General features: G+C 40.5%; 1 protein-coding gene across 1 annotated transcript in view; it reads left to right on the top strand.

Annotated features, from left to right (window-relative positions):
- The window catches only part of usp43a (ubiquitin specific peptidase 43a), a 138,008-nt gene that overhangs the window by 97,493 nt on the left and 21,491 nt on the right, over positions 1-19,024 (top strand). The window contains exons 12-13 of the mRNA XM_055222320.1: positions 1,923-2,042; positions 8,443-8,680. Coding sequence (XP_055078295.1) covers positions 1,923-2,042; positions 8,443-8,680 — 358 coding nt within the window. The remainder of the gene's footprint in view (positions 1-1,922; positions 2,043-8,442; positions 8,681-19,024) is intronic.

Here is a 19,024-nt window from a genome sequence, read left to right on the forward strand (position 1 = left end):
TTGTTCTGAGTTTTATATTTTTGTCATTTCTGTTCAAACTTTTTCACTGGAGTCGATACAAAATTATTCACTTATTTTTCTTTGCCTTATTTATTTATTTATTTATTTATTTATTTATTTATTTATTTATTTATTTATTTATTTATTTATTTATTTATTTATTTATTTATTTATTTATTTATTTATTTATTTATTTATTTATTTATTTATTTATTTATTTATTTATCAGGGGACAATCCACATTCATAAACATTCTCTCTCTGCAGTTTCCAGCTGTTGTAAAATCTTTTATTATTAGTCTGTCACAAACGCTCTGTTCCACCTTGTGATGTCATCAAGTGGCAGTTTTCACGTTAACTCCGCCTCCTTTTACCTTTAGTTCAGTCGAGATAAGTGACACCTCCAGGACTGAAATGATCCAAATGATTCTATAAATGAAGGTGTGTGGAGTTTAAAAACACACTGGAGCACTTCCTGTATCACCACACGATGACATCACGAGGTGGAACAGAGTGTTTTCAGTTTGAGAGAAGAACTCAGCCTAAATCTGCAGGTTTATTTGTGTTAAATGTGTTAAAGCAGCACAAAAAAAAAACCTCCAGGATTGACATTATTTCCAAACAGATTTGTTAAAAGAAAAACGACACATTTCTCCTTTAATCTACTTTTTTCTTTTATTTTTTTTACTTTTCTGACAGAATTCAGCCGAGCACAGAAACAACACGAGCCAATTATTTCTTAAACTCACAGACTTGATTCTCCAGTTTTTATAATTTGTGTGTTTTTTTTAAAGTTCTGGTGAAGCAGAGCGGCTGAACACACTTTTTATTTCTATCATTTTTGTTTATTTGAAGCAGCAGATCTGATGTTTCTGAGAATATTCATATTTTCTCACCTTTGTTTTTGATTATTTATTTATTCTTCTGCTGTTCGGCTGCACGTCCCAATAAAAGTAATGATGATTCTGATTTGGTTTATTAAGAAAATCCAATCCACTTTATTTATACAGCACATTTCACAAACAAATACATTATAAATAAAAGTAAATCAACATTTAACCCTCTGGTGCATTGGTTTATGTGGAGTGCTCTCTGCTGCCACACTCCATTGAGGACAATTCAGTGGTCAGTCGGTGTAACTGCAAGTAAATTTCTTCTGATTGTTTTTCTTATTCAGGCCTAAACATTTCACCTAAACAGTGTTGAAATTTCCCCAAAAAAATGTTAAAATGTTTTTCGAAGCATAAAAAGAAACACATGTTCATATATTTACAATAAAACACAAGTTAATTCATTTTTACAGGCAGTTCACGATGTTGTTTCACGTCCTGAGAAGAAGAAAAACACTTGACCAAGGCTTTGATAATTCATGCATCAGAGGGTTAAACTAAAATCAAATAGCAAAAATAAAATAATAAATATGTATATAAAAACAATAAAACCATTACCAATAAAAACAATAAAATCAAATAAAACAAGCAAATAAAATCAAACGGAACAAATGAATAAAAGACAACAGAGAAAAAGAGGAAAATAAACTGTTATGTTGCTGTAAATCCTGTTGTTTTCTGGGGTAGAAGTCGCACCAGTAAAAAAAAAAAGCAAAATAACGAAGAAAAAAACATTTATAAGTTGCGTTTTTTAAGGAAATTTATTCTTATTTACTACTTTTTACTTTTATAAACAAACAGGGTTCAAAAATGTGTATTAGCTTAAAAAAAGTAAAAATGCTGCTCAGGTCAAATACCACTGTGAATTCTGCAGTTTTTTAATATAAATTCAGTCGATTTATTTCTGTTCCAAAGCCGTTTTAGATAATTTTTGCAGTTTTCAAAGCACAAAATGTCAGATAATGATGAAAAAACAAACCAAAATGCCGTGACCTCCTCTTAAACTCTGTGCTTCTCTGTGTTTGTGCGACAGTTGGCCCCAGACGACGCCTGGAAGTGTCCTCACTGTAAACAGCTGCAGCAGGGCATGGTCAAGATGAGTCTGTGGACGCTCCCCGACATCCTCATCCTCCACCTCAAACGCTTCCGACAGGTGAGGCGTCCGCGGAAACACGTCCACAGACGCAAAATCCACCCTGTGCACCGCTACAGACGCAGAAAAGTGAAAAGTACACGCCAAAAATGTCCCTGCGGTGTTTAAATGAAGCGTCCGGGCGGCAGGTCGTGAGTCTGGGCCGTTTGAGGAGCGTTACATCCCTCAGGACAAAACACTCCTCTGTGTCCAGGTGAAGCCACAGAGCAGGATAGCGCCCCCTTAAGCCGAAATAGTTTACTCGAGTGTGATAAATTGAGCCATAATTTAGTTTTTATTCACACTTTTGTTCATTTCCAGTCATTTTTCAATATAAAACAAAACACCAAACAAAACTGTCCCGCGTTTGTTTTGTTTCGTCTTTTATTTATGGTCGATTTGATTTTAAACTCCACACTTACGCCTGTTACTTTACGTTCTCACCTGAGTCTCCGGACACACAGGGGGCGTGGTCTATGTCGGCCATGTGGAGGAAAAACTGCTTTAAGTTTTTGTTTTGTTTTCAGTGTCTTTTTGATTCAATATTTAAGTGTTTATAGTTTATTTTTAAAGCTTTTTGAGTTTTTATACAGTTTTTAGGGCAGATTCTGCTCAAAGTTAAACCTGCGGCAGCTTTAAAGTCGACGGTATAAACCTGGGGGAGGGGCTTCTTTCTGGGGGAGGGGCTTCTGTTCTGTTGTGTAGATGAGGCGTCGTGAAGCGTTTCTGCACTTTCACCAAACTGTACTGATACTGTGCCGTCGTGTGGCTGCGTCACTCTACACCACATGTCAAACTCAAGGCCCAGGGGCGAAATCTGGCCCGCCATGTCATTTTATGTGGCCGAGACGAGGTAAATTAAAATGTATGACTGTCTTAAAATGTCAGTTTATCGGTAAATAGACAGTTACACAGTCTTTTTTTTTTTTAACATCTGTGCAAATTGGCCCTCGGTGAAATTGCGTTTGACACCCCGGCTCTACACTGACACCTGCTGGAGGTTTACATCACTGCAAGCGACGGAGGAGACACTGATTCAAAGACCTGGTCACACTATTTCCTGTGGTATTCTTTGATATTTTATGTGAAAATAAAAGTGAAATTGAGCGTAATTTACCAACTGAAATGTCACTGAAAATTGTACTCAAAAAAATAAGTTGTTCCAGTGTTTTGACATTCATTCGATTAGGTTTTTTTTTACGCTATTTCCAGCTTTTGAAAATCTCCTCTCGGGCACAGATGGAGCTGGAGACATAAAAATTGCAAAGATCAGTGGAAAACGTTTGGATGTTTTTTCTCTTTGCTCTGTCGACGTCGAAGGGGAAAGTCTTTTTTTTTTTTTTCATCTTTGAATGGGTCATTTTCTTCTTTTCACGGTGATTCATCCCGTTGACAGATGCAGATGTGATACTTTTAAACAGTTTGGCTCAGGTGGATCAAACATATTTAAAGACGACACAGGAGTCAAACCGGTTACAAAAAAGTAAATTGTTTATTTTAAGTTCATTTTATTCACGTTAAAAATGCCCCGAACCTCCTCCCGTGCCCAAACAAAGTAACAACAGAAAGGTGGAGCTGATGAGCCAAACAGAACAAAAGGACCGGGGCCAGCGCCGTACAGCACGTATGTCAAACTCAAGGCCCCCGTGCCAAATGTGGCCCTCATCCTCATTTTATGTGGCCCTCAACAGGGTAAATTAAAAGGTTTGATGGTCTTAAAATACCATTTTTACCAGGAGATACGCAATTAACTTGAATAAACTTGAATAAATAATAAACACAGAAACAGTTGATTAACAAGTTTAAAAAGTAGTTATATTTATTTTGCGTCTGGCCCTTTTAGAGCAGCCATTTTGCCGATGTGGCCCTCGGTGAAAACGTGTTTGCCGTACCGGGTCGTAGAAGCCGGCGCCGACATCACTGACCTAAAACCAAAACCCTCCCCAAACTAACGTGACCAAACAAAAGACGAACACAGGACGGCCACACCCACCAGGGCAAAGTGCAGCTCACAGGTGTGGAGCGGCCTGTCCAGCGGAGGGCGCCGGACGACGAGCGAGCGCCCCAGGTGTGGAGGGCGAGGCGGAGCGCAGGGCCAGCGTGACGCGAGAGAGCAAGGGCCGAGCGACCGATTTATACGGCGACCAGCCACGCCCCAAAACAAGCATCAATATAAAACATAGGGAAGATAATGGGGCAAAGGGGCGGAGCAAAGGGGCGGAGCATGTGACAGTGACGAGTGAAACAGCAGCAGTGTCGGTCATGTGACTTTTTCTTAAAGCGACACATCAACACCTCGCTCTGCAGGACCCGCCGCACGACAAAGTGCTTCAGTCGTGGCAGATTTTTTTAAAAGTCTCATTTTCTGTTTTCATGTCGACGGTTTATGTTTTTTCTTCGTCCAACCAAGGTCGTCTTTTAAATAAATTCCTGTAAAAAGACTCTTTTTATGCGTGACCGTTCAAATTTGACCCCATCGCGTCGGCGTCTCCACATCAAGATTTTTTTATATTAATGAGGAAACTGTCCATTATTAAGCCTCATAAATCGTCGTGTGGCGGCGTCTTCGAGCGGGCCGTGGGCAGACGGGTCAGAGAGGACGTCTGTACAGGTCGAGGTGACCTGGGTCAGAGGATCAGAGGTTTGTACCAGTCGTGGAGAGCTGGGCCGGAGGAGGAGGAGCGGCGTAGTTTCAGGGGGTGGGGTCTGACGACGAGCAGAAGAGCAGAGTGACTGAGCCAAGCAGAGCAGAACCACAGAGGACACGAGGACGCTCTGGAGCTGAGGGTCAGGTCCCGAGGACGATCTGGAGCTGAGGGTCAGGTCCCGAGGACGATCTGGAGCTGAGGGTCAGGTCGTCCCTCTGTCGCCTCCAGGTGCAGCTTCAGGTGTGTGTGGGAGGAGCCTGAGTCTCCGCCCAGCTCCAGGCTCAGACACAGAAGGAGGAGGAAAACGGCACAAAACACAGGGCCGACTGGGATCTTGTCAACTTGGAGATTTTATCGCCTGCAATGTTCCACAGTATGGATTTAACTATCTGCATACATTTGATTACAAGAGATTTTATTGCTTAAAAACACAAAAATCCTGCAGTGTTACTATGAGCGGATCTGCACTCGTGTCTGTGTCGACTCTGACGGAGCGACAGGTGCATCAGAAGAAGCTCTTGATCTAAAACGTTGATTAAATTCCCGCAGTCTGTCTCACTCTTTATTTACTTTTATTCACGTCAATCACAACAGTGAAAAAACATTTACAATTAGACCAAATGCACCTGCAAAATTATTCACAACTCACTTTACATCAGTGTTTTGTGATTTAAAACACACAGACGACAACTCGAACAATATAAAGATCATTATCACACTGAAAACATAACAGTTGTTTACCATAAATTTGACATTTTTTTAAACAAACCTGCGTCAGCTCAGAGGGACAAACAAACGCACCTTTAAACATCATAACATCACATTACACAATAGTTCATCGTTTAAATCTTTTGCACCAAGAGTTTGTAAAATAAAAGTCCAATATGCTCAAGGTCGCCCCCTGTTGGCAGAACGACCACAGAAACAAAGTGAAGACGCGACACGTTTAAACAAAAACAGCGACTCTGCGCAGATCCGACCTGTCGCTTGAGTCTCGCTTGTCTCTGTGGGGAAACGTTAAATGCCATAATGTGGAATTTTACAGTTTTCCTCAAAGCAGAAAAAGCCTGAACTCTTCTGTGGAACATTGTGTCTCGTGATCTTTATCTGAGTGAGACTAATATAATTCTCCAGTGGAACTTTTTTAATCAGAGCTGTCGTTCTAACTCAGAGTTCAGTGTATTTCATTTTTCCTTTGCCTCGTGCACAATTTTCCAATTAGCCTCGCGTTTATGAATAGAAAATGTGTCTTTTACCGGAGGACTGGGTAGAATCAGCGCTGGTATTTCAGTTTGAGTGACGTCTGCTCCTGGGTTTTCATTTCATAAGTTGCGTGGCGTTTTATTAAATCAGAAAAATTTACAAGTAAAAGATAACGTTCAGATTTGGATGTTTTGAGTTTGTCCCTGGTGTTCGTTAAAAATCGGTTGAGTTCTGCACGGAAACAAAATCAACTCAAACTCACGGATTCTCTTGTGAAAAACGGTTTCTGAGAACTTCACTGTCGTTAATTTGAGAAGTGGACAAACGTGATGGACATTTGACGAGTTTTACGGCATTTTACGTCAAAACACACAACCATCGACTGATTATGTAAGTGGATAAAAGCTAAATTTTTGTTTTGTTTCTCAGTAAAAATGCGACACATTTATTTTAAGATGTTTACACCAGAACCTGCTGCTTCGGTCACAGGACACAGCTCTTCATCTTCAGGTTGAACAGACGTCTTTTCGTGACATTTTCCACCTCTCTATTACCGGTTTATCCATTTATGACTTTGTACAGACGGTGTAAAATGAGTTAAGTCCTTACAGAACCACTCTTCTGTAGATTGTACCTTTTTTGGGCTATAAGTGCTGGAAAAACCCTTGAAATGTACCACACGTGCTGCTGTCTGTAACTTCCTCTTCTGATCAGGTAAAACGTCTTTCAACTCTCTCCCTGGTCTGCAACCTCTTCCTTCACAATTACAATAGACGTAGCTAACCCGCGAGCCGCCACAGTCCAAACAGGAAGTGGTCATGGGCGCACTTCCTGCTCCATCGAGTCTCTGTACCTGCAGCTTCAGACTCATTTTGGTCTTAAATGTTCGTATTAACTCTCTACATGGTCCTGGGGTTCGATTTTGTTTTTATTTTAAGGTTTGTTTGTTTTTTTAAGTTATTTTTATTTATTTATTTATTTATTTGTTATTTTGAGGTGTTTTTTTTTTGTTTTTGTTTTTTTTTTTGTTATTTTGAGTTTTTTGTTTGTTTATTTTTTGTTTTTGTTATTTTTAGTGAATTTGTTTTATTTTTTTGGAAAATCTCTGTGTCCTCTCTCTGTCTCTGCTGCTGTCAGACCCTCTACATGATCCTGGGGTTCAATTTTTATTTTTATTTTGAGTTTTCTTTTTGTTTTGTTTTTTAAGTTATTTTTATTTATTTATTTATTTTGTTATTTTGAGGTGTTTTATTTATTTTTATTTATTTTTTATTTTTTGTTATTTTTATTTTATTTTTTTGTTATTTTGAGGTGTTTTTTTTGTTATGTTGAGTTTTTTGTTTGTTTGTTTTTGTTATTTTGAGTTTATTTATTTATTTTATTTTTTAAATCTCTGTCTCCTCTCTCTGTCTCTGCTTCTTCAGACTCATTCTGGTCTTAAATGTTCGTATTAACCCTCTACATGATCCTGGGGTTTTTATTTCACTATTGTGTCTGTAAATCAAGATATGAACATTAATAACAGACAAATCAGGTCCTTCTTTCTCTCCTGTTAGCGTTAGCAACAGGTTTGATTGCTAAACCAGCGGTGTGGGCGGGAAGGGGCGTTACCTTCAACAGCTTCGCTCCTGATTGGCTCTTTGGTTGCTATGATACTTGCGATGAGCTTCATTTGGAGCTGAACACTGTGGATGACGTCGCTCTCACTCAGTTTACGTCTTTATACGGTCTACGTTTTATGTCTAACACTTTTCTTATCTGTAAATTAAGTGAAAACGTCTTTTTGACCGTTTGTTTTTTGTTTACATTACATATCCATTTATGTAAAAAAAAAACTCCCGTCAGTAAAGTTATTATTAAAATTGCACGACCAGTCAAACGTTTGGACACGCCCTCTCATCCGGCGTCTTTTTAAGATCGAGTTTCTTTTGCTTTTGCGACGACATCTCCATATTTTTCACTGTGTTGCCACGGCGATGAGCGAAAGAGCCCACGTTATCCTGATGGGAGAATGTCAACATTTTTGTACATTTCGAAGTAAAATAACAACTTATTGGCTTCACTGACGGACGTGAAATTTGGCACAGTGATTCTTCAGGTCGTCCCCGTCAAAAAAGTCTGAGGGGCCAAGTTTGTATTTTGCACGGTGTTGCCATGGCGACGTCTCAAAAACGCACGTTGTTGCATTTTTGGCAGTAGTACAGCCCAAAAGTGCAAGGAACGAGGGGCCGTTCGATGCCACTTGCGGCTTTAATGTTCTTCTTTCTTTTTCTTTCTACATTTTATAAACACAGGAGAGATCAAATATATGAACACACACATATGGAATTATGTCTCAAAGAAAACAACAATAAAATAAGAGAGTTAGAGTCTGTACTAGTACTACATAATTACATATATTTGACTTTATATATTTCATGTCTTCTGTGCGTATACAACAAGTAAAAAGGAGTAAAAATACACAAAAACACACACTGAATGAGACGTGTGTCCAAACTTTTGACTGGTCGAGGAGGACTGGGTGCAGCTGCTTGTGTTCGTGCTGATTTCATGTCGTTCGTGTCCTGCAGGTCGGCGAGAGGAGGAACAAACTGACCACCCAGGTGCATTTCCCCCTGTGCGGGCTGGACATGGCTCCTCACGTGGTCAAGAGGAGCCACAGCACCAAGAACCTCAACAACGGACCCTGGCCGTCGTCATGGAGACAGAGCCAGCAGCCCGGCGACCTGACGCTGCCCCACGACTACCTGTACGACCTGTACGCCGTGTGCAACCACCACGGAGGAATGCACGGCGGGCACTACACAGGTAATGACCGCGGCGGCGCTAGAGCGACAGGAGGACGATTACACACACTCTCATTCTACGTTTTATACAGAAAAGGGATTAAACTGAGCATTTTCCTCACAACCAACAATAAAAACATTAAATATATGAAGCAAAATAATATGAAATCGACTCGCTAGTTAGCTCGCCACGTCTCAAAGCGTCTGCTAACTTTTATTAAATGTGTAAAATATAAAATAAACAGCAGCTCTCTGTCCACTGTCTGACCCTGACCCACTGACCTCTGACCCCTGACCCCCAACAGACCTGCAGCTCTCTGTCCACTGTCTGACCTTTAAAGTTATTTTAGCGAGACTCTGCAAAAACCTCAGAAATAAAACTGGACAGGAAGTAGAGACGCTAACCGGACGTAGTGATGCTAACAGGAAGTAGTGATGCTAACAGGAAGTAGTGACGCTAACAGGACGTAGTGACGCTAACAGGAAATAGTGACGCTAACAGAAAGTAGTGACGCTAACAGGAAGTAGTGATGCTAACAGCAAGTAGTGACGCTAACAGCAAGTAGTGACGCTAACCGGACGTAGTGATGCTAACAGGAAGTAGTGATGCTAACAGCAAGTAGTGATGCTAACCGGACGTAGTTATGCTAACAGGAAGTAGTGATGCTAACAGCAAGTAGTGACGCTAACAGCAAGTAGTGACGCTAACTGGACGTAGTGACGCTAACAGGAAGAAGTGGCGCTAACCGGACTTAGTGACGCTAACAGAAAGTAGTGACGCTAACAGCAAGTAGTGACGCTAACCGGACGTAGTGATGCTAACAGGAAGTAGTGACGCTAACAGTGAGGTAGAGGGCGCTGTTGTGCACAGAGCCAATTATGAAGCAAAGAAAAATATATGTTTTATATTTTAGATTAAAATTCCTCAAAGTATCGACGCTTTGACATCTGTCCCACGTCAAAAATGTCCAAAGTGCAAATCAAGGTCAACGTGGTCAAACTTTTAAGGGTTTTAAATAAGTCTGGAGTCATTTTGAGTTTATTTTTGTTTACTACGTTCCACATTTATAGTTTTGATGCTTTAGAGAGAATCCATAATAGAAAAAATATTTATAAAATTATATAGCAAAGGAATAAAGTATAAAAATATCTCTACTAATTTGTTTTTTTATATTTTATATTTTAATCCTCAACATAGCGACATGTTGCTTTGTCAAAAAACATTTAGTCGAGTTATTTTTCTGCTGCATGTTCCACATAAAAAAGAAAAATACATGAAAAAAAAGTCCAAACTTCTGACTCTTTGTGCAGACGGAGCAGTTCCCAGTTGAGTTTATTTGAGAAACTTAAATAAAACTGTAGAACTCTGTGTAGTTGAAGTAATATTTATTTACAATGTCGACAGTAGTAAAGTCAAAGTTTATTTTTTTCCCTCTGAGTGAATCTACGAAAACAACCCTCCTCAGATATGATTTACTTTGTCTCATTTTTGTGTTTTACCTTGAAAAATCCCACAGTGTGCATTATTATAGTGTTTTCAGATGTAAAACGCGTCGTCTCTTCTCCTGAACCATCACTTTGTACTCGAGTAACATCATTTTGAAGTAAAGTTCTTCTGTAAATGTTTGATCAGAGCAGAGTCTGCAGCCCCGGGTGAAACGCAGAGAAAATGTGTTGTACTTTCACTTTTTCTGTCTGCTCCACCTATTTATGTCCTACGCTGATGTGCAGAAGCCGCGTTGTCTCTTTATTTACTGCAGGGCCCCAGGTCTCACAGCTGTGACTGAGTCTGAGTCTTTCCACAATCCAGACGAGACATGAGCTGTGTGCAGAAGACACATCTGTTTTATTTTTCTTGTTTTTTTTTTTTTGTTTTGTTTGTTTATTACTACTACTGCTATTATTTATTCATTTATTTAAATTTTTTTTTAGTTATATATAATTTTTTTTATTTTTTTTTATTTTAATTTCTACCTATAATATTAATAAAATAAATAAATAAATTGAAGTTGTATAATGCAGCATCATTATTAAAAGTTGGACTTCTGGACGCGCTGAAAATAACAAAAGGACGACAGCAGCAATAAGAGGAAGAGGCGGGGTCAGAGGAGGAGGAGCGGTCAGAGGAGGAGGAGGGGTCAGAGGAGGAGGAGCGGTCAGAGGAGGAGGGGCGGTCAGAGAAGGAAGAGGCGGGGTCAGAGGAGGAGGAGCGGTCAGAGAAGGAAGAGGCGGGGTCAGAGGAGGAGAACAGAGAATAATTGTAAAAATATCTCCTATTGCGGGTTATTTTTAGAACGTGACCCCCGCGATAAACCAGGGGCCAGTGTGTTGCATTTATTTTTACCGTAAACTTACACATTTATCAGGACGTTTGTGAATGAGACGCTCAGTTTATCTACACTGATCAACAATAAATCTTGGTCTCACTGGTCCACGGGATGAACAACGACGAAACCATGAAACCGCACGAGCCGCCTCTCAAACTCCGGCAGAAGACAAAGCCTCATTGTTCCTTTAACCTTGCGCTTTACAGCAGAAGTTCTACGATCGTTCAATACCAGAAACGGGTCACCATGACAACGAGGACAAATCTGTGTAATCCTCCGTCGTCCAGGTCTGATCCATCGCAAAAGATAAATAAAATCTGTCACCTGGACGCTGTAGGAGTGAAGACGTCTGGCTGCGTTTTTCTGGTCAGATTCCTGCTGGACACTGCCTTATATCTGTCAGAAGGGGGCGCTAAGGACACTGAAACACATAAACACATAATGAAAAATATAAAATAAATACGCCGCAGATTTTATTTATAACAGTGAAGTCATTATCTCTGTTTGGAAAAAACTAATTATTTAAAAAAAATAATTATCTGTCTCTTTATTTAAGTCGTCCACACGACACAGAGACGTTACATAAACACACACACACACGGTGTGTATTCTGTTCTATACTGGAGTGTGATTGTGTGACTGTGTGTGTGATTGTGTGTGTGATTGTGTGACTGTGTGTGTGATTGTGTGACTGTGTGCATGTGTGTGTGGTTCCTTCATATAAACCACTTTGAGCCTTGAAGGTGGAAAAACTGTGACCATTTCATTTTTTTTTTCATTATTTTCATTTATTTCATTTGTTTTCATTATTGTGTCTTTTACACAAACTCCCAGAACTTTCATGGATTAAACCACAAACGAGGGAAATAAATCATTTAATTTGTGGAATAAAAGAAGCAACGGAAAAGAACGAAACAAATGGTTTTCTTCCTGTGGTAAAGTTTATTTTGACGTAGACAAAGGACTTCACACACACACACATAGAGACACAGAGACACACACACACAGAAACACACACAGACACACAGAGACACACACACACAGAGACACACAGAGACACACACACAGAGACACACACACACAGAGACACACACACCGAGACACACACAGAGACACACACACACACAGAGACACACACAGACACACACACACACACCCACACACACCGACACACACACAAACACACAGACACACACAGAAACACACAGACACACCCCCACACACACAGAGACACACACACACACAGACACACAGAGAGACACACACAGAGACACACACAGACACACACACAGACACACACACACCCACACACACCGACACACACACAAACACACAGACACACACAGAAACACACAGACACACCCCCACACACACAGAGACACACACAGAGACACACACACACAGAGACACACACAGACACACACACAGAGACACAGAGAGACACACACAGAGACACACACAGAGACACACACAGACACACCCCGACACACACAGACACACACACAGAGACACACACACACAGAGACACACACAGACACACCCCGACACACACAGACACACACACAGAGACACACACACACAGAGACACACACAGACACACACACAGAGACACCCCGACACACCCCCACAGACACACACACACACACACACGGATCTGAGACGATCTGTGTCCTCCACACTCATGTTATATTGTTGTGCGTCAAAGACAGATCGTGTCCAGATGTAATTCTCCCCCTTTACGAGAAACGACCGTCTCCGTCTTGGTGCGATTTCCGTGTCGACTTTCACAGAGTTCATGTCTTATGATGTTTTATGCAAATTGTGCAGATGTCAAAACCAGAAAAAAAGAAAAGAAATGCGTGAAGTACAAATCGGTCCGGGCGACAGTAGTTCAGCTGCTCGTCCTCGTAACCAAAGGTCGCCGGTTCAAATCCCGCTGTCGACATGAACGTCAGCCCTTCTGCAGAATCATTTTTGTCATTCATGTGTGTTTGTCGAATCCGTCTCTATTCAAATAAACATAAACATTAGTAGAGCGGTTAAATCCACTGACCCACAGGTTGTCGGTTCGATTCCATCTCCCACAGATGAACACTGTCATTGTGTCGTTGGGCAAGACACTTATCTCGTGTTACGTCCTGTCTGCTCCCTCTGATGTACGAGTGTGTGGATGAACGTGCGTCCGGATCCTTAACGTTAAGCGCTTTAAGAGTCCTGAACGTTGAATTTATCGCTTTACGTATAAACGCGGCAGATGTCGGTGCGACGGCCGAGCGCAGATGTCACGTCTCGACCTCCCGCTCTTTTCTTTTCTTTGAGTGGAGCTGAAGGGTCAGTGTCGCCGCTTAAGAGCAGAACGCAGAACTGTAGAGTAGTTTATAATGTTTTCACGCTCTGCTATGGATTAATTTATCACTTAAAGGCTCGGTGTGTAACGTTTCTGCAGTGTGTGTGATCTCCACCAGCTTGTCTCCACGGAGTTTTTGTTGATTTTTTGAATGTTCCAGTTGAATCCCCAACGTTTATCACCCAAAGAGCCATTTGGACCTGGTTTCTACGGAAAAAAAACCCTAAAAAACCCCTAAAATAACAGTGTTTATATTGTTTGTTTAGGTTTTTTTTTAACCTGTACGCTTTGTGCAAACAACTATAGTGTGTTTACGACAGAGATCCCCGGCCTTTTTGCACCACGGACCGGAATAATGTAGGTTTTATTTTCACAGACCGGCCTTCTACGTGTAACGGCTGCTAATCCGTCATTATTCCGTGTACAAATGACAAGACATCGCTCTGTTTATTCCCTCCACGTTTTCCAGATAAATGTCGATACCACAAAACAAAATGCAGTCTGTCCAAATGACTTCAACGTGTCCCGGGAAACGATCAAATCACAACAGTAGTGTCGAAAATGTTGCAGTGTTAAACCATGTTCCCCAAAAAAGAAAAAAAATATACCTCCAAAACTTTAAACATATGAGTCTGCCCCGCGTCGCTTCGTCCACCTGAGTCTGCGTCGGACACACCCCTAAGAACGTGGGCAAAACGTGCGTTGACGGTACGGTGAGCACAGAGCGTCCTCCCGGTTTTTCAAAAATAAAATAAAAAAACACCAAAATGATAAAATTCACATATAAATTGAAAGGAACATAACACACAAGCAGGAATTAAAGGTAAGTGCATTTTTAACTGTGGTACAAACACGTGGCAGATAAATGTGGCAAAAATAAGTTAAGTGCATAAAAATACAACTCACTGAATCAGAGTTTCTTCTTTCCTTCTTGTTCACGTTTGTTTCTTTAAAAAAACCTCTAAAGTCTTATCTTTTAATCCCGGTGCTTCGTCTCCATGAGCTGGAGCAGATTTGAAGGTTTCATTGTCTCGTTGTCTTTCCGTTCGTGGACTCGGGCGTGAGACTCACCTGTAGAGACAAACTCATAGTTTAAGTAGGACTCCTGGTGTTGTCTGTTAAATTTATCTTTCTTTTTCTTGGAGGTCGTAGGCTCCTCTTCTGTCTCCTCTTCTGTCTCCTCTTCTGGCTCCTCTTCTGGCTCCTCTTCTTGCTCTGGCTCCTCTTCTGGCTCCTCTTCTTGCTCTGGCTCCTCTTCTGGCTCCTCTTCTTGCTCTGGCTCCTCTTCTGGCTCCTCAGTTGGTCTTATCCTCTTTGCAAAAACCTCTCCACAGACTTTTGTTTTGGCTCATTTTCATTCACTTGTGGCTCTTCTTTTGTGCGTCGTGTCTGATTCGTTTTACGTGATTCGTCGTCGTGGAGACGCAGATCCAGCACAGAGATAATAAACTCACCGTTATATCAGATGGATATATGTGGCCATTTCCTCTCAGGATTTTCATTATAAAAGTACAGACGAGCTTATTATCGCGTCATGAGGGACGGGCCAAAGTTATGTCGGAGAAGATCCTCCTTTTAACACAGATCTGCGAGTGTGACGTTTATTTTGAGCAAGGATTTTATATTTCGAGATCACAATAATCTTCCAGTTTAAACTACAATTTTAAAAAAGAACTAACACAAATAAAATATACTTCAGTTAAATAGTTAGAATTTATTTTCGCCGCCGTGTGAGGACGAAAGAGCCGACGGCGCTAAACCCATCTGTCGCCATGGAGACAGGCGAATGATGGTGTGAGGCCTGTACTTTAGATTCTTACGTACAGACGTGTTATTTCACACCTCAGAAATGGCAGAAGCGGCGCGTTCGGTGGCAGCCATGGCCTCCGCGAATAATTCCATATGAGTATTACAGTTACGTGTTTCCGGGATGAAATAGCGGGATTCTAAAAACAGCGACGTTACCACCCGGAAATGTGACAGAAGAAAGATCTGCCACCGCCGACCTGGACCAGACGCTTTAGACTGAAGATGTTTGGCCTCGTTTCTTTGGTTGTGGTCAGATTTCTGCTGGACGCCGACTTTTATCTGTCTGGAGGGAGGTTGTTTTGCCAAAGATAAACATCACGATTATGGACGCACAAGATACACAAGACACGAAAACATACAGTAAAATTAAAACAACGCACACTTAAAGAAGGAAATATAAACTATAATTTTAAAATATCTAAATGTAATTGTCTTGAATGGGACAAACTGACTGAAATGAATGAAATGTGCAATATCTTGGATGGTGCAATAATGGGAACTGTGCAATGTGCGTAATGTGCAATGTGTGGAATGTGCAATGTGTCAAATGTGCAATAAGTGGAATGTGCAACGTGCGTAATGTGCAATGTGTGGAATGTGCAATGTGAGAAATGTGCAATAATGGAATGTGCAATATCTTGGATGGTGCAATAATGGGAACTGTGCAATGTGTGGAATGTGCAATATGTCTAATGTGCAATGTGAGAGATGTGCAATGAGTGGAATGTGCAATGTGTGTAATGTGCAATGTGAGAAATGTGCAATGAATGAAATGTGCAATGGGTGTAATGTGCAATTTGACCCTTTTGTGACCTCAGCCTTTTGGGATAACACATATAAATGATCTTTTGTCTATAATCCAAAGTGTTTACATCATGTTGAATCATTTCTGTTCGTTAACCTGCATTTTTCTAACCGAATAAATTAAATTAAAATAAACAAAGACAAAACACACACAATCACATCATCCCCACAGCCTGATTTTCGAGACTGTGGTCGAATATTTACAGGACATGCCATTTTTACCGCCGTCTGAGTGTCCAGTCGATGAGAAAATAGTGCGGTCAAAATTTCCCACAATGCACTTTGACACGTAGTGGACGTCAGGTTCTGGGAGAGTTGGAAAAACTGGATAAAACACGACTGAATGAAGCAGAGAAACGTCGGTTTATCACTGCGGATCCTGATTATGAAGAAAACACTGAAATAAACTGATGCTGTAGAGTTGCTAGCGTCAGCCGCTTTAGCTCGAGTTGTTAAAAGAGCCATAATTTACACTTCACGGAAAAAAAAATATAAAAATGTAGTTTGTTTTTGTGAGATCCAGCTCCACATAAACTTGTCTGATGATTATTTCTGTTTAAAAACATGTCCCAGTCCAATCTGATCAGTATTTATGACACAAATCAGGTTTTATCAGAGTTTAGACTTTAGACTTTTTCCTGACTCTGGAGCTGGTCGAACGAGGGGTCAGGGGCTGGGGGAGACATTCAGACACAGCCAAGAAGAAAAGTCAGAATAACAGGATAAAATAGCAGCGAAACTACAAACCGCGAAGTCCCCACCCGTAAACATGATTAATGAGGAAGTGCAAGCTCCTGCCAGAGATAAACATAATGAGAAATATGAAAAACAAGCCACGAAAACATGAATATTAAGATTAAAAACGCAGAAAACACGGAAAGAGTTGTTAATCTACTACTCGGGCTCCAATGTAATGAAAGAAATACAGTCACTTCAGTCCCACAGCCAGAATAACACCAAGAATCTACACCAAAGATACAAACCCAGCGCGTTTTTAAACCCAGTAGTTGATCGTATCAGATCAGCGACGCACAAAATCTCCGACGCTCCAGTAGAACTCGTTAAGCCTTTCTCGGACTCGCCAAAAACAACGTAGTCAAAGAACATTTTAATTCTGCAAACTGGAGGAAAAGTTTTTGAGAGAAACTTTTCGGATCCTACCCCGATGACAGAAAGATCACACAGATATCATCAAAGAACAAGACAACGACACAGAAGAACTGAACGAGGACATCGACTTCACATGACGTGGTCTCGGTATTTACAAAAACTCCCACAGCTGCGCACAACCGCCTTAAATCAGATTCAGATCAGAAACATTACACAAAAAAGAACAGTCAGAGCCGAGGACGTCGCGTGGTTATTCAGATATTTTCAGTGCAGAAGAAGCAGCTACAGGAGAAACGAGGGATTTGCGATGGGGAACCCGCTGTCTGGCATCAGGAGCGGCATCTTAAAGGAAGAGCACGGTCTCAAAACAACAAAACAACCTGTTCTCCACCTGTCGAGGAAGAACATGGACGACACAGTTGAAGCGATCAAATCAGGAGATCACAAACCACCTCGATACGACATCAAATCACACATGAAGAAGACTCTGACGCTCTGACGAAGGATCCGCAGTAGCTCCGTTGGTAAAGTGCGAAGTCCAACGATCTGAACGTTGTCGGTTTGAATCTCGCTCTCGACATAAACTTCAATCGTTGAGCGGTCAGGTTGGCGATGCGATTCCAGCTCGCATAGATATCTGCTGTCGTTGTGTGTGAATGTGTCTTTGAGTGTCTTGAAAGTGGAAAATAAAATAAATAATAAAAAATAATAAAAATTTGACCATTTATTAAGAAGAAGCAGACGATGCATATGCACTTTCTGGACTAAACAGTAACCGTAAAAATGAAAATATACCAGAAACCTACCCTCACGGATCAAAAAAACAAAAACAAACTCAAAATAACTTAAAACAAACAAACAAAAAACTAAAAATAAATAAATAAATAAATAAAATCAAAATAACAAAAAATTTATTAACTCAATATAACTTACCAAAAAAACAACAAAAACTCAAAAAAACAAAAACAAAACCTCAAAATAACTCAAAAAATTAACTCAGAATAACTAAAATAATAATAATAATAATAATAGTAATAATAATAAATAAACTCAAAATAAGTAAAAAAACAAAAAAAAACAAACAAACATTAAAATAACTAAATAAAATGAACCTAGGATCATGTAGAGTGGGTTAATATGAACATTTAAGACCAAAATGATGAATCTAACTGTTACGTGCCATTTGGTCCAGGGGTGGCGGCAGCGGGCAACGAAATGATGTTAAAACCAAGTGTAGAACAAAACGGGAGCGTGGAGATGTAGTAAAAAAAGTTATAAATTAGCTCTATTCTTACAAAATAATGTTCAAACGTGGATATAGATGGTACAAAAATAAACTAAAGGTCCGTAACACTGATAATAACCGTTACAGAAAATCATCTTCAACCCAATCTCAAGAAAACACAAGAAATGACCTTTGACCCTGGAATATTTGACTCTACCATCATTGACAATATCACAATAGACACTGCTGAACATTTCAAATATCTTGGACTCATAATTGATCATAAACTGACCTTTGACTTTCACACTCTGGACATTTCAAAAAGATGCAATCAAAGACTTTCTGTTATCCGTAAGTTAAAAGGACTCCACGTTTCACCACATCTACTGCTTATTCTGTCCACCAGCATCATCCAACCTGTCCTACTGTACTGTCCACCGTGTTTTCTTATCACGCTCACAGTCAAAAACCGTAATTCTTTCACAAAAATAACCCACCTAGCAGCAAAAATCATTGGTCTCCCTCCTCCCGGTCTGTCACAGCTAAACTCTAAAGCCATTACTCGTATATAACACAGGACCACACTCACCCACTGCACCGGTACTTTACTCTACTGCACCGGGACTTTACTCTACTGCACCGGGACTTTACTCTACTGCACCGGTACTTTACTCTACTGCACCGGTACTTTACTCTACTGCCTTCAGGTCGACGATACAGGACTCTCAGATGTAATAAAGCACG

Source organism: Periophthalmus magnuspinnatus, chromosome 1 (assembly GCF_009829125.3).
Source record: "Periophthalmus magnuspinnatus isolate fPerMag1 chromosome 1, fPerMag1.2.pri, whole genome shotgun sequence".
Taxonomy (NCBI): Eukaryota; Metazoa; Chordata; class Actinopteri; order Gobiiformes; family Gobiidae; genus Periophthalmus; species Periophthalmus magnuspinnatus.